Consider the following 15,904-nt stretch of genomic DNA (forward strand, 5'->3'; position numbering starts at 1 on the left):
CAAAAATACATAACAAGTCTGGGATGGTAGCAATAAAAAATAATAAAATAATAATAAAAAAATTCTGAAAATTCACAAAGACTATCGGTTTTATTGTCCTTATATAATAACGATCTTGACATTAAATATTTTTTAAACCAAAGGAATTTGGCAAAAGTTGTAATAGTTTATTAAGCCACCTCCTTACATAGTCAAACCCTGGACCTCCTCGATACTCCAGAGGATACTTTCACTGCCGTTGTCCGCACCCCTGGGCTATCTCATTGTAAATTCCATGCAATCCAAGAAAAAAAGCTGACCAGTCACGAGCCTGCATAGATTCCATTTGAAGATTACAAGGAGAACGACGCCCAACTACAAAGCAAAACAGTCAGTTACCGTTATTCGATTCTTTTGGTGTGCATTAAATTTAAGGAACTCTCATCGGACCTGTACGTTAGTTGACCAGTTGTTTCTCCATCCTCGATTCTCCAGGGGTTCCGATCACTTACGATCTCTTCACCCCGACTATCTCATAGTGAAATTGAGGACAGTTCAGGGGGAACATTTGACCAATCACAGGCTAGCAAAGATTTCCTTTGAGGACTATAGGTAGAGCGACACAGGCATTAAAGTCACACAGTCAACCACAGTGTACCGTTATACGCCTCTTTTGATGTACATCAAATGACCAAATTACCTGTTCTATTCTGTTGCTTCCAGTTTTACTATGAGATAGTCCAGGGGTGTAGAGATTGTAAGTGATCGGAATCCCTGGAGTATCGAGGATGTTGTTTCTCTTGAACTGACTTCAATTTTACTTTAAGATAGTCTAGTGATGTATATAACGACAGTGAAAGTAACCCCTGGAATATCGAGGATACATCCAGGATTGCACAAGTTGTCACATGTAGGGAGCATTTTCCTGGCATTAAATATTTACATAAATATGAATGTACAATATAAGATTATATTTTTTTATATAAAGATAAAGACATGGGTCATGAGGGGAACAAAATGTAAACTGTATTGCTAATTTCTATATAACAAAGAGTGGAAAAGGGGATAATATTTCGCCAATTTACAATAAAATTCATAATATAATAAAACTATTAATTTAAAGGCCCATTACCTTTCTGGAGCAAAATAGAAAGGTTTCTTAATAAACATTAATAACATCAGAAAATGCATACCGATGACCTAAAATATGATTACGACACCAAACGTATGCAAGATTTCCTGCGTAATACATGAAAACAGTGGAGAGTCAATTCGCTGTTTTGCCGTCTGGCGCAGTGATAGTCAACTACCGCGCGGTATTTAGGACGACGGCGGGAAACATAATACGACCCGCGTTATGAAAATAAACATTTTATTTATCTTGATTAAATCGTTCAGAAGGTGATGATAAATGTAGTATTAACGGTAAGTTAATAATCTTTAAGACTCTACAAAAATATCGATCTTGTTTTACATTCCCATTTTAAAAATTAAAAGCCTTTTCGGAAAGGGAGTGGGCCTTTAATATAATAGAAAGCACTTCCGATGGCACCACTGAATACCTTTGTAGCTGCATGAAATTTTGAAATCCCGGGCAGTAAATACTGTACAGAAAATCAATGTCAAATATTTATAAATCAGATGATATTTTGATAAAAAAATCTGTATAGGAAGTACATTTTATGAACATGTATATAAATATATAAGTATGTTTTATTTCCTGACAGAAGAACACGTGACTTTTTGAAATAAATGTTATACTGATGACGTCGTGATTACGCGGCTGTACAGAAACATGTAATAAGGAAATAATTGCTAGATTGCTTTCCATGGTATATGCATAGAAAATGCATGGTTGGTATCTTATAATGAGTGAGGTTTCTTTTAGTGCAAAACTTAGGAAAGTCGAGATTACAATTTTATATGTGATATTTAATATTATGACAAAAAAATAATAGAATACAATGTTTTAATTTTTTGTGCGGTGCATATATTTTAAAGATGCTCCATCGCCGATAAACGGTATTTTTATGTATCAAAAACAGACGAATTAGTGTTTTTCTTCATTTACAAAAGTTACTTACTTTACACCATTCCCATTACTTCAAGATATATATATATATTTTTAGAATAATTCCGCCACGAAAAAAATCCGTGGCACTACGCCCTATATGGAATGAAGTACAGCAACCTAATGATAAAGTAAACAACTACTATTGTTATATGACACATTTCAATATTTCTGGGTGATTTCCCGTCATTTTGATGATTACATGTAGTTATAAAAATAGGATGAGGATGCAAGTGATTCATGCAGCCCATAGTTTACCTCCCCAACTCCCTTAACGAACTGAATTTGTCTGCAGATGCGATTTAGTTTATAGATATATCGTTGTGAAAAGAGGAATTACATGCATATGTTTCTAACTGGAGGAAACCAATCATGACCAATAAATATACATTTGTAATGGACTTCCCTGTTAACTTTAAATATGATGAAAGGTAAACAGGTGACACATAAATATGAATATTCAAATAAGACACTCATCTTAATAAGTAAGTTTAATTAATCACAAAAAGATGGGGAAAAAATTTAGATATATCTTACGGTAAACATAACGTCGGGAATAAGATTGTTTCTACTTTCGTTTTCGATTTACATCAGAGTAGTCTCCCCTTTTTATGACACCGTCCGTAAACCGGAAGAAAATAATTTGTAATGTAAGTAGGTACGATGTCATGCAAATAGAATGTGCTGTTACCGTGTAACCGAATTAAACATTTTATAAATGTTTTATTACGTTCTGGAACGAACGTTGAACATCACAGCATCAAAAAAAAGAAGGTATGTATATTTATCAGGAAGTAGGCCTTTACCATCGACACAAAATATTGACCAATGTACTGATCATGATGTATTGTTTGTTTACGATCACAAGTCGGACGTCAGGGTCTTTTCGCCGATTCTTACACTTGATCGAACCTAAGATAAAGATATTTGCTCTGTACTTAATTCGTAACATATCTTAACAAAACAAATAATATAGAATAGACTACAATATCACGAATATATTGTGTCTAAATATGAACATGTCAAAGTCAATCTCTGTTCTAAAAATATACAATAATAGCAAGGACGTACATGAGAAGGATAAGTCACATTGGGTTTCGGGGCAGTCCAAGGCAGGCGCTTTTGTGTTTGTGCACTGAACGTGACGTTGGGCGACGACTGATTTTCCTTTGATATCCGCCGGCGCAGCCTTTGATGTAGCTTGCGGGTGCGATGGTTACCGTCTTTTTTTCTGAAGCGGGGCCGTCATTTCATGAGCTGGCGATCTTTTTTAACGAAAGTTTAAGACATATCCTCTAAATATTCCGTCTTTAAAGCAAGTAATATACGTCATGAAATTTAATAAACTTTACAATGGTGTTTCGTTTGACTCGATAAGACAAGTATTTGTTGAGAAAAACGGTTTTTATTCCCGGTTCATAGGCGTCTCGCGTGGTGTTTAGTAATGTAAAGAGACAGACACGAATCCTTCTCACTTATAAATCCTTGAATAATAGTAACGTTAACTCACCTATAGATTTAGCAAAAGTATTGCCAAAATTTTATTGTAATGTGCCAAAGACCGGGCTCATACATACCAATGGTGTGGTCACACTCTGTGCTCGAAGTTGAAGCTCTACTGACGACACTCATCCTCACAAGCATTCAGCCACAAAAGCTAGCTATTGGACTATGTGGCTGAAATACCCATATTCATGTATTACCACTTACATTACCTCTCTCCCCACACTTCGCCCCCGAAAGCTTTAATTGGGTTCAACCTGTCATATCCTTACATGTAGCTCACACAACACTGTGTCCCTAATGTTATATATAATAGCGGTGCCATCTCACCACACTAATAGTCCCCAACATTGTGTTTGTTGTGCTGTCTGAGGACACGCTACAGAATCCCAAGTCTGTTGGCTGCCATCAAATGTAACATGCCGAGTCCTGGGGGCTTAAACAAATGCAGTGGTCACCTATATCCAAGGGCAGTCTGCGCTCAACCTTGTTTTGACTATGATATTCGGACACTATTCTCATCTACACAGCTTCATGCAAATGAGTGTCAGTATCTATTTACCATTAGGGCCACAGGGGTGTTGGCAGAGTGGTACTTTAGTAAAAGTGTACTTGGGACAAACAGGGCAGGGCATTAGGTTATAGGGGCATGGCGTCAGGTAAAAAAGGGTACGGGCGGCGCCATGCTAATCCAGGCTGTGGGAAACACTATCATATAGTTAAACAATGTTAAGCACGGCCTTACTCTTGGATGGGTAATCAGTCCGATGGTCCGAGCCATGGCCAGTGTCGGGAGACAATTGCATTGGGTGGTATGCCTCAATGAGACTGGTATCAATATGAGAAAATAACAAGGATTTTATTACATGAACTTAACCAAACAATAATGTAAAATTAAAGTTAGATTTTTTTTCTTTTTTCAGGATAGCAGATTTTCCATTATAGAGTTCCATACTTTTGGTAACATCAGACACTAGAAACTCGACTATGAGACACAAACTGTGTATATGTTTGTTTATCTAGACAAACTCTGTGTTACTAATAATGGCTACAGATGCAGAAATCGCAAGAAAACTTCAACTAGAAGAGTTCGAACAAGGGGACGAAACTGATCCAGATGCACATTTAGCTTGGCAGCTACAACAAAGTGAAGTTTCAGATGACGTTGATTCTGGTTCTCTACACCTCGATCAACTTTCTCCAGACCCTTTCTCTCAGTCACCAGACTATGAACGGCCAATTGTGCAGGATTTAAGTCCTGATGTTGACGCTGATGAAATTGGCTATATGGAGCAAGCCACAGGCCTCCATGGCCATCATGAAGATTTGTTCAGTTTACAGGATGATGAAAGAATTGCTCTTCAGCTGGAGGAACAGCTGAAATTTACTCAGGAAAGTGAGGATGCTGCATTGGCGCAGAAATTATTCGAGGAAGAAGAACATCAACAGTCACAAAGTAGGGCCTCTCGTCCCCCTACACTTCCTCGAAGAGAACCTCCACAACGTAACAGACCCCCAAGACAATTTCTATTCCCTCCTAATTCTGGCTCCCGTGTAAGTGTATCAATGTGCTTTCATGTTTTTTCCATTTTGATCTACCAGACATACTTCCTTTCATTTTACTTTGTTGGTACGTACAGACCGAAATCAGGGGAAGAAATTTTTATACAGAGGTGGTCTCATAGGAGACTTAATTTAAATACAATGATCACTTGTGTCCCTGACAATGTTGTCAAAATAAGGTTTGTGTAACTTTAGAACATGTTAGATTTTCTACAGTTTGAGAGTACTATACACTTGTACATATCATCAATAGATTTGATGATGATGACTAGGTTTAAGAATATTTATATCATTTTGGTTCTGTTGATTTTTGACAGCGCCTGTTTGACCCCACCTTGAGCCCTCCTGAATCAGATATACCAGTAAGCATTCGTGGTAAGTACAAAACATATACGGTACATGTACATGTACTTTGTTTTTGCCGCGGTGGCCGAGTTGTTAAGATGTCTCGACATATAACCACAAGCCCTCCAACTCTGGGATGCGGGTTCGAATCCCATGTGGGCCAGTTGCCAGGTACTGACCGCTGGTTAGTGGTTTTTCTCCGGGTACTCCGGCTTTCCTCCACCAACAAACCTGTCACGTCCTTACATGACCCTGGCTGTTAATAGGAAGTGAAACTAATAAAACAAAAACAATGTACTTTGTTCACTATAATTAGCTCTCCCCCCTTCTATAACCTTCTCCATTTTTCTGGAGGAGGAGTTAAAGTTATATATAATTAGAAAGGTACTAATGCCCCCATCTGATGGATTAAACAATGTTCTTGTGAGAGTATAGTTATCAATATTATGATGTCAGCATTTTGTGAGTGAAAATTATGCTGTTTTCTTTGAAAAATGTGACATTGTATTCACAAAAACCCGACATAACAATCGATACTTACCCAAAAAAGTGGGTAAGTCTGTGATATACAAATAAAGTTAGTATTTTTTTTGAGAGAAAATAGTTTTAAAGACAAACATTTAATTTTTTTGACAGGCCCCCGTCACTTCCATCATCTTCCTAGACATGATTTACAGCGACCAAATGTAAGTGGGAATTAATAGAGGGATAATTTTTTCAATTAATTATTCTTTGAATGATATTTACCAATTAAGATAATGTATGCTAAACCTATTAATCACTTTAGTAGTACATATAGAATTATTTGTAAATCCCTTCAACAGGACAAATGAAGAGAGACAGAAAATGAATGACTGAATTGAAGAGTTTAATGTACCGTCATGTAATGGTTAGAGAAAGAAAAAAGCTAATGTTTCATATTGACGAAAACTTTTTGCGATAATGATTATTGTAATTGAATGCTATTTTGTATTTTGTAGTTTGGATTTATGATGAGAAATGATTTATTTCCAAGACACATGTTGCCACAAGAAGATGTAGATTTAAATGATTATGAGGTTTGTATTATTCAATTGTGTTTATTGTTTTGTTTATCTTAAAAATGGTTTTATATTTTCCCATATTATTGTGCATCAGACAAGAAAGACTATGTAAGAGATATGGGAGGGCTGGATCATACTCTGATTTAAGGCCATCCTTAAAATATATTTTCAATTGTTTTCAAAATTATTGCATTTATTAAGCAAGAAGTTAATTTCCAAAAGGATTCAAATTTTAAAAATTCAAAATATATAATAAAGAGTGAAATTAGTGAACTTGAGACCTTAAAATGGCAGATCTCATGTTTATTGAGTTAATTATGGTATTGTAAACCACTTTAAGTTTCATGCAATTTACTTTCATGGCCACTGATTAATATCTACATCATTAATATATTGATAGGAATGTCCATTCCATTTGATATCCACAATTGCTAATCTTCACCAACTTATATTGAAACGGACATCACAAAGTTTAATAGTGACAAAAGAAAGTTGATTTATCGTATCATTAATAAATACAATTTATTGTTCACATCACAAACTTGTATTGAACAGCTGAATAGAATATGATGTCTCATTTTTACATAGGCCCTTTGGGAGCTGGCAGAACAGATAGGCAATGTCAAGGGCAATGGAGTAACGCAGGATGTTATAGACGATCTCCCTGCACATGCTTTCAAGAAAGACACACACGGAGCTATGTCTCAGAAAACGGATCATGAATGTCGTATATGTCTCTCCACATTTAGCGAAGGTCTCATATTATCACCAAAGAGGTCTTGTGTAGTAGTTAGGGGAGGTCTCAAAACTTACCGTTCCATGATCACCAAAATTGTATCTGTTATGTATCACCAAATGTTGTATAGATCTCAAAACCTTACATGTCTCATATGTATCACAAAATTGTATAGGTTGTGTATCAATGTCTGTCGTGTAGTAGTTAGGGGGAGGTCTCAAAACCTTACCATGTCTCCATTTGTATCACCAAAATTGTATAGACAACTGGTTAAAGGTTTGTATCAATGTCTGTTGTGTAGTAGTTAGGGGGAGGTCTCAAAACCTTACCATGTCTCCATATATGTATCACCAAAATTGTATAGACAACTGGTTAAAGGTGTGTATCAATGTCTGTTGTGTAGTAGTTAGGGGGAGGTCTCAAAACCTTACCATGTCTCCATTTGTATCACCAAAATTGTATAGACAACTAAAGGTTTGTATCAATGTCTGTGTGTAGTAGTTAGTCTCAAAACCTTACCATGTTCCATTGTATCACCAAAATTGTATAGACAATGTTAAAGGTTTGTATCAATGTTTGTGTAGTAGTTAGGGGGAGGTCTCAAAACCTTACCATGTCTTCATATGTATCACCAAAATTGTATAGACAACTGGTTAAAGGTTTGTATCAATGTCTGTTGTGTAGTAGTTAGGGGGAGGTCTCAAAACCTTACCATGTCTCCATTTGGATCACCAAAATTGTATAAACAACTAGTTGAAGGTTTGTATCAATGTCTGTCGTGTAGTAGTTAGGGGAAAATCTTAAAACCTTACCATGTCTCCATATGTATCACCAAAATTGTATAGACAACTGGTTAAAGGTTTGTATCAATGTCTGTCGTGTAGTAGTTAGGGGGAGGTCTCAAAACCTTACCATGTCTCCATTTGTATCACCAAAATTGTATAGACAACTGGTTAAAGGTTTGTATCAATGTCTGTTGTGTAGTAGTTAGGGGGAGGTCTCAAAACCTTACCATGTCTCCATATGTATCACCAAAATTGTATAGACAACTGGTTAAAGGTTTGTATCAATGTCTGTTGTGTAGTAGTTAGGGGGAGGTCTCAAAACCTTACCATGTCACCATACGTATCACCAAAATTGTATAGACAACTAGTTAAAGGTTTGTATCAATGCCTGTTGTGTGTAGTATTTAGGGGGAGGTCTCAAAACCTTACCACGTCTCCATTTGTATCACCAAAATTTTATAGACAACAGGTTAAAGGTTTGCATAAATGTCTGTTGTGTAGTAGTTAGGGGGAGGTTTCAAAACCGTACTATGTCATATTTATATACCACAATGATTGTGTAGATAAATGACTAAAGGTTTGTAGCAATATTTCAGTTGTGTAGTAGTTAAGGGGAGGTTTAAATACTGTACTGTGTCTCCATACATGCATATACCACCAAAATTGTATAGATATCGGTATTAAACTGGTCAAAAGTTTGTATCAATATGTCTGTTGTGCAGTAGTTGTGGGGGTGCTCTCAAAACCATACTGTGTCAAATGTACCACCATAATTGTATGGATAAATGGTTAAAGGTTAATAGTAATATGTCTGTTGTGTAGTAGTTTGGGGGGAAGTCTCAAAATCTTGCTGTGTCATATGTACCTACATAAGTGTGTAGATAACTTGTTAAAGATTTGTATCAAAATGTCTGCCATGTAGTAGTTTAAGGGAAGGTTTCAAAACCTTATTAAACATATCTCCTTATGCACCACCAATCTGTGTTGATAAATGCATGGTGAATCTGTTTTGTATTGGTCTATAAAGGGGAGGTCACTCAGGTGTGAATGTTATTTTTTGATGACACAAATCTCCCTGAAAAACAAAGATGTTATATAAAAATAAGAAAATGTCAAAACGTTTTTTATTTCATTGTAGAGGAAAGGTGACTGTCCGATCTGCAGGGAAAATGTGAAGAGAGAATCTTGATCATCAAATTATCATCTAGCTTCCATATCACCATTTACCTGCTGGACTATACCATTGGATGTGGATAGTCTGGTTGCCATCCCGTTACTGACATGGTCCAGTGATCGTGTCCCATTGATCATGGTCCATTGATGATTGTAGCAACGGCTCAAACTTTTGAATACATTCACTATCCTGTTCGGCAGACTACCAAACGTCACCTTAGTATTTGTCCTGAAGACATAATGAAGGTTGCATCTTCTTCTAATTGGGTATTTCTAGAGTTATTTGTCTTCATGTATGTCTTAAAGATAAAATTGTTCTTAGAACAATTCCAGAAAAACTCTTTCCTATCAAGATGAAACTCAAGTGTAAAACCATCATCATCCTTGTGATATCATACCAAAAGAGTTCCAAAGACATTGTCCACTTCAATTGATGATATTTAAAAAGACCGACAGTTTATGTCCAATGTATATGTACATGTATATCTAATGCTATGGCGACTTTAAATTGTTGTGTTAAGGTGCATGTATGAAATTTATATTATCTTTTGAATCCTTTTAACTGTCGTCATCAAAGAGTCATGGTTGATTGAATTAAGATACGTTGGTTTTATTAGTGTAACATCCTACTATCAGCCAGTCTCCCATACTAATTCAAAGATACACTTATCAAGTGTAAGAAACATGTGTACTGGTAAATGTAATGTAGCATTTTGCAATCAACCGTGGGTCTCTGACTATTTTAAAACTGTATGCCTGCCATATTTATCAAAATGTGTCAATGGTAATTTTGTCAGATCGTCAGATGCTTAAAAAGTGTCCAGGATGTACTTATAAAGAGTATACACTTTATTTGATGCTAGCAATTGAAGCAAAACAGTAATATATTAATCTTTTTACAGTGTAATTACTAACAAGGGCTCTGCATCAAGATGTTTGAAATGTTTTAATGTGCATATTGTATGTTGACAGGGACTTGCTTGCAGTAGAGTCTGATACCCTGGTCGGTCATTCATTTAGTCACCCTCCATGACTTGTTGTAGAGTCTTATACCCTGGAGGGTCAGTCATTTAGTCGGGCCCTCCTTGACTTGTGGTAGAGTCTGATACCCTGGAGGGTCAGTCATTTAGTTGGGCCCTCCTTGACTTGTGGTAGAGTCTGATACCCTGGAGGGTCAGTTATTTAGTGGAGCCCTCCTTGACTTGTGGTAGAGTCTGATACGGTCAGTTATTTAGTGGGGCCCTCCTTGACTTGTGGTAAAGTCTGATACCCTGGTTGGTCGGTTATTTAGTGGGGCCCTTGCTGACTTGTGGTAGAGTCTGATACCCTGGTTGGTCATTTATTTAGTGGGCCTTGATCTTCCTGATTTTTCAGTATTATAGCTTACGTTATAACTTGTGCAGTTGAAAAAAACTTTCACCAGACATTGAAATGGTTATGAACTCCTATTTCCAAAAATCTATATGAGAAAAAAAGTTTGACACAAGAAAATTTTGGCTTCTCAGATGAGTACATCCTTAACTCATTCATCCCTGGAATTTCATAATGGACTAGTCTTTGATTTAGAACAGCCTAAATGTGTCTTCAGGGATGAATGAGATAAGCCTGGATACACAATGTGCTTCTAATTCCATCTTTGCATATTGCAGAGTTACCTCCCTTGTGGACAAGTATCCAATATAAAATCATTATTTTGTGAATGAAACTTGCATCGTTTCCTCAAAAAAATGAGCTGTTACACTGCCAGCCACATGTAAAATCACTATCAATAAGTTCCTGCAAGGGTAGATAACTCTGTGATTATTTGCAAATTCAGTAAAAAAAATCTTGATAAGTGATAAGAAATTTCATTCTTCCATTTAGTAAATAGCAATATGGATAGTGACAGAAATAGTGTTACATAGTACCTGGGGTTAATTTACTGAAGGTTCTTAGCAGTTTGTAATATTTTTGTGATACTGAAGCAGTTTTTTAAATTTCTTGTATACAAAAAAAACCTGAAACATAAGACTTGTGATTCAGATATACCCGGTATCATTTTATCTTTTTATCTTTAGGTGACAATCATATAGCATTTCTACAAAAGGGTTAGTCTCGTTAGATGTACATCAGAACGATGAGTTAAGGATTGTGTTCCAAGGGTTTCTTTAAAGATGCTCCACCGCTGACAAATGTTATTTTTTCACTATGAAAAACAGGAGCAGACGATTAAGTATTTTTCTTCAGTTACAAAAGTTACTTACTTTACACCATTACCACCATTGAAAAGTTTGAGCTTCTAATTTTACTTCAAGTTAAAAATATGAAAAATAATTAATTGCATCTTGAAAAAATTCAGTGTCACTATATCCTATATGGAATGAAGTACTGATTGCGCATGTACCAAAGGCAAAATAAATCATTTTATATTATTTTTTGTGTTAATTAGACTATTATATATACGATTAAACACCAATTATTGTTCAAATGAGCATCTTTAAAAGTATAAAAATCCAACATCTGCCTTGGCAACTGTGGCCTCAAGTTCTGATGATAAGTTTTTTTTAAATGGTGAAGAGTCAAAATATTAATGCATCATTCATTAACTGCTAAATTCATCATTACACATTAAAACAAAGATATATATTTTATTTATCTCCGAATCATTTATTAAATGTGGTAGCTATATAATGAAATGTTTGCTTGTGATGACATTTAAATACGTACCAATAAGAAAATGTTGTAGATGTTCATGCTTTCCATATTTTTTCCCTTTTATTTATTGATCCATTTCCCATAACGTTAAAAATTATTTTTCAATTTTTATAGAATGTTCAAACTAAATTAAGCATTTGTGAACAATTATTGTATTTACTACTGTTACTTTGAAACTGATGATTCTGTGGAAATGGATATTTTTTTTGTGAGCAGGGATTTGTTTTCCAGTAAACATGCTCTATTCCATACTTGAGCTTTTTATAATTTAGATGTTATTTTTTTCCTTTAAAGTTCCTTGCTTAAATATTAATATACAGTACCTGATTAATTCAAATCTTCAAATGGTTACCTTAAGGATGTATTCTTCTGAGGTTTCAGTCCTGTTGAAGTATCGTTTCAACAAAGATCAAAGAAGATTTTCAAATACAATTTATCAACATCTGTAGCAAGCTGCCAATTTTGTCAAAAAATTACATTTCTATTTTAAGTAGACTTTTTTATATAGTGATTTTAAGAAATGGCCCATTTGGTGGCCATTTTGAAATTGTGTCTTTTTTTCGCTTTGAGTAGAGCAACAGTTTTACAATTTTTTACTGTCATCACCCCGCCAGCAATTTTAGCTGTATCGAGCTAATTTTTGCTGTAAATCTTTACTTGGTTCGTGGTAATTAAAATATTGAGCACTAATATGGGAAATGATACCCTTTTGTCACTTTAATCTTTACATTAAATGGTATTTTGAGCAATTTTGGTTTTTACTCTAAAATACTGAAAAATAACAAATATTCAAATGGGGCAATAAAGTAAGGGCACGGACCCCCCATTTTTTGCCTGATTTAGAAAGAATAACACTTTCCCGTCTAAGATGCAAAATATTAACAAAAGTTTAATACCAGAACTTTTTCTATAAAGGGTTTAATTTGGCAAAAATGGCTGAAAATGGTGCATTTTGTAGCTCAAAATTAAGGGGTAGGGGTAGCATATGTTGTTATTCTGAGAAAAGTTATAAGTCTTATTAATCAAAACTGGTATATTTTTAAAGAAAACTACTAGAAAATAAATTCTACAAACATCCATACATATCAAACACCTCATTAAGAAATTATGTCTGTAATCTCTTGTGTATATGGTAAAAACAGCAAAATTCCCATTAAATCAAAGGTATCTTTGAGTGACAATAGCTTAAAAACGAGCACACGGACATATGATTTTACTTCCATTTTCTTTTATGGTATGAACTCCAATTTCCAAAAATCTGTATGAGAAAAAAAGTTTAATACAAGAAAATTTTGACTTCTCAGAGGGGTACATCCTTAACTCATTCATCCCTGGAATTTCATAATGGACTAGTCTAGTCTCTGATTTAGAAGAGCCCATATGTGTCTACAGGGGTGAATGAGTCAACTTATTCAAATCCAATTGTTCAAATCTTGTACATGCTGTTGTCAGGTACGTAACTACCATAGACTTCCATACTCCTAAATATTCACATCATTTCCTCAATATTTTAGAATGAATCCTGATTAAAAAGTACATAAAATCTATAAAAATTCAATCTCTTTATCAGTTTCTTAAATTATGCCATCGAAAATCCTTAAATATATAATATAAAATGTTGTAAGGCTATCGCCAAAATGCCTTGGTGAGTTTTATTTATTTATTGAAAATATGACTTGACAACATTCAAAATATTCCAAATTAAATAATCAATCTGTGTCAATATGACACTGTTGTTGAAGTCCAAAGGTACTGACATTATATTCTGATTTCTGGTAGTATTCAGCCATGCAACCATGTTGCATCATTGGGCAACCCCACCATACAGTCAACGGCGGAGAATAATAAGGCATCCACATTGAATCAAACCCCGGCCACGCCCCCTATTGACTGATCACCAAATGAACCTTTCGCCACACCCCTTTCTTCTTATACAAAAAATTGTAAACTGTAACTTATGAAATGTAATTTTATTTCTTCACCTGTGTTAAAACTATAAATGTTTGATCTCTTTTTCTGTATGAATTGATATTCAGAATTATAATACATTTATCATTGTTAGAGTGGAAGTGTCATGTATGAAAATCTTTATTCTTTTTAATCCAAATTGGTAGATAAACTTGAAAAATAAAATGTGCTTCATAAATTCGTGAAAATTTCAAGTACATTATTTTGTACTTGTATATAATTTGTCTAAATAGAATGTACTACTTTCACTGAGCTAGTCAGTTAACTTAAAATAAGTTTTCACTTTCACACTTACTGGTACTTCAACAATGTTGAAAGTATTGCATGACGAGACACTTTTGAAACATTACGTCGCGTTGACAGTAAACAAAATAACATTGATAATAATTGGCTGACCAGTCGACTATCATGTTATGCATGTATTTTACACTGTGCAGAAATCGAAATGATCAGACACTAATGAATATATTTTTGATTTATCGTATTGTATATTCAATTATAAGAAAGCGAGAGCAGATGAAATTTGGATATTAAGTTAAAATTTATATATTACTTCTAACGACTGTCATTTGTTTATCTCTATATGTAGTTTGTATCATGTTTATGTGTAATCTGTAACCAACATCCAATATTGCTATTGAAATACTGTTTATCATATTATATGATGATATGAGTGACATTAAAGTGATGAAGATTTATTTTTATTCTTTTCCTTTTTTCGGTCAATTAATTAGATGTTGGGCTCTGCAATATAAATCTGGGCCATTTTCGTTAATATGGTTGGACCTAGTTGTTCATTTGTATATTACTGACAGACTTGGTGATTTTAAATTGTTTTCAGACGAGTCTTGACAAAGCCCTCGTAGGCCTGTATCAAAACCTGTAGGTCCATCACGATTTATACTTTAAATAAGTACTTTTTTATTTACAAATACACTTGTGGTCCAATTGGTTGTACCACATAAATTAAAGCACCCTTATAGATCCATATTAGTATGTTTCTTTTGTTTCCTTGAATTTAACATCCTATTAACAGCCAGGGTTATATAAGGACATACAAAGTTTAGGAGTTTTTAGGAAAAACCAGAGTACCAGGAGAGAAACCACTTATATGTGGTAAGTTAATCTGGCAAATGCATGTGTGCACCCACACAAGTTTTGAATTCACTACCAAGAGATGAAGTACTAAAGACAATAAATTGGAGCATTTTAACCATCAATTTAAGCCATCATGGCACTTCCTGGTTAGTAAACAAACATTCTTACTGTCATTTCTTGAAAAATATCTTTCTTACTACTATTTTTGGGAAAATAGGCAATTTTTTTTTTCAAAATATTAATGTAGTATATTACTGAATGATTGTCTCTGGAAGAAACAAATTTAACTAAAATAATGTAGAAATTGACACTGCTAAGTACGCCAGGGACACTTGGTCACGAAAATTTCCACTGTGCATATCGTTTTGTGAATGTATGAATATATACAAGCTATAAGTTTAAAGGTACATCTATCACAACCACAAATTTTTAAGCTTGCAAATATCAAAATTATCCTCTTTGCTATCTGTTGATTTTGTGTATTTTTTGCGGTTGTTGACTCCACATAGGATGTTAAAATTATATACCGGTACGCATCTACCAATTGTATGATTATAAAAGGCAACTAAATTTGGGATGTTATCTTTTCTCTTTTTCCAAGCTGACTTTGTAAAGATAACTTGCAATTGACATTGTAAGAATTTCTCTAAAAAAAGGAGTAAATGTATATTTTTTACTGATATCTTTATTTTAAAAAAGACATATAATTAATATACTGTACTTACACTAAAGTTGATCACACCCAAAAAAAGTTGCAACATTCAAATCTTATGCCCAAACAGAAACTTCCCTGGAAATATCCAAATACTGGTATTCAGTAGTAAAATCATGATTTAAACAATAGCAATACAACAAAGGATTTTACAATGAAATAAGCTAAAACAATTAAAGATGCTCCACCGCTGACAGAGCATAAATTATATTAATCACTTGAACAATAATTGTT

At 34.4% G+C, this 15,904-nt stretch overlaps 1 protein-coding gene and 1 long non-coding RNA gene across 2 annotated transcripts; both read left to right on the forward strand.

Annotated features, from left to right (window-relative positions):
• Positions 1-2,669: 2,669 nt before the first annotated feature.
• On the forward strand, positions 2,670-7,616 carry LOC138322313 (uncharacterized). Its single transcript, XM_069266349.1, has 7 exons — positions 2,670-2,824; positions 4,477-5,107; positions 5,434-5,491; positions 6,098-6,147; positions 6,442-6,519; positions 7,093-7,287; positions 7,605-7,616. The coding sequence occupies exons 2-7, from the start codon at positions 4,598-4,600 to the stop codon at positions 7,614-7,616; spliced, it is 903 nt and encodes a 300-aa protein (XP_069122450.1). The 5' UTR covers positions 2,670-2,824; positions 4,477-4,597.
• A 292-nt stretch (positions 7,617-7,908) lies between these two features.
• Positions 7,909-14,558, forward strand: LOC138321760 (uncharacterized). Its single transcript, XR_011208356.1, has 2 exons — positions 7,909-8,299; positions 9,164-14,558. It is a non-coding gene; the product is annotated as an uncharacterized lncRNA (long non-coding RNA).
• The last annotated feature ends 1,346 nt before the right edge of the window (positions 14,559-15,904 follow it).

The sequence above is a fragment of the Argopecten irradians genome, chromosome 4 (genome assembly GCF_041381155.1).
Source record: "Argopecten irradians isolate NY chromosome 4, Ai_NY, whole genome shotgun sequence".
Lineage (NCBI taxonomy): Eukaryota > Metazoa > Mollusca > Bivalvia > Pectinida > Pectinidae > Argopecten > Argopecten irradians.

Bases quoted from the DNA above. Each gene is read 5' to 3' on its own strand.
- LOC138322313 (XM_069266349.1), top strand. From the start codon at position 4,598: ATGGCTACAGATGCAGAAATCGCAAGAAAACTTCAACTAGAAGAGTTC. The intron at 5,108-5,433 runs GTAAGTGTATCA...GATTTTTGACAG, and splicing joins CTCCTAATTCTGGCTCCCGT to CGCCTGTTTGACCCCACCTT. The intron at 5,492-6,097 runs GTAAGTACAAAA...TTTTTTTGACAG, and splicing joins TATACCAGTAAGCATTCGTG to GCCCCCGTCACTTCCATCAT.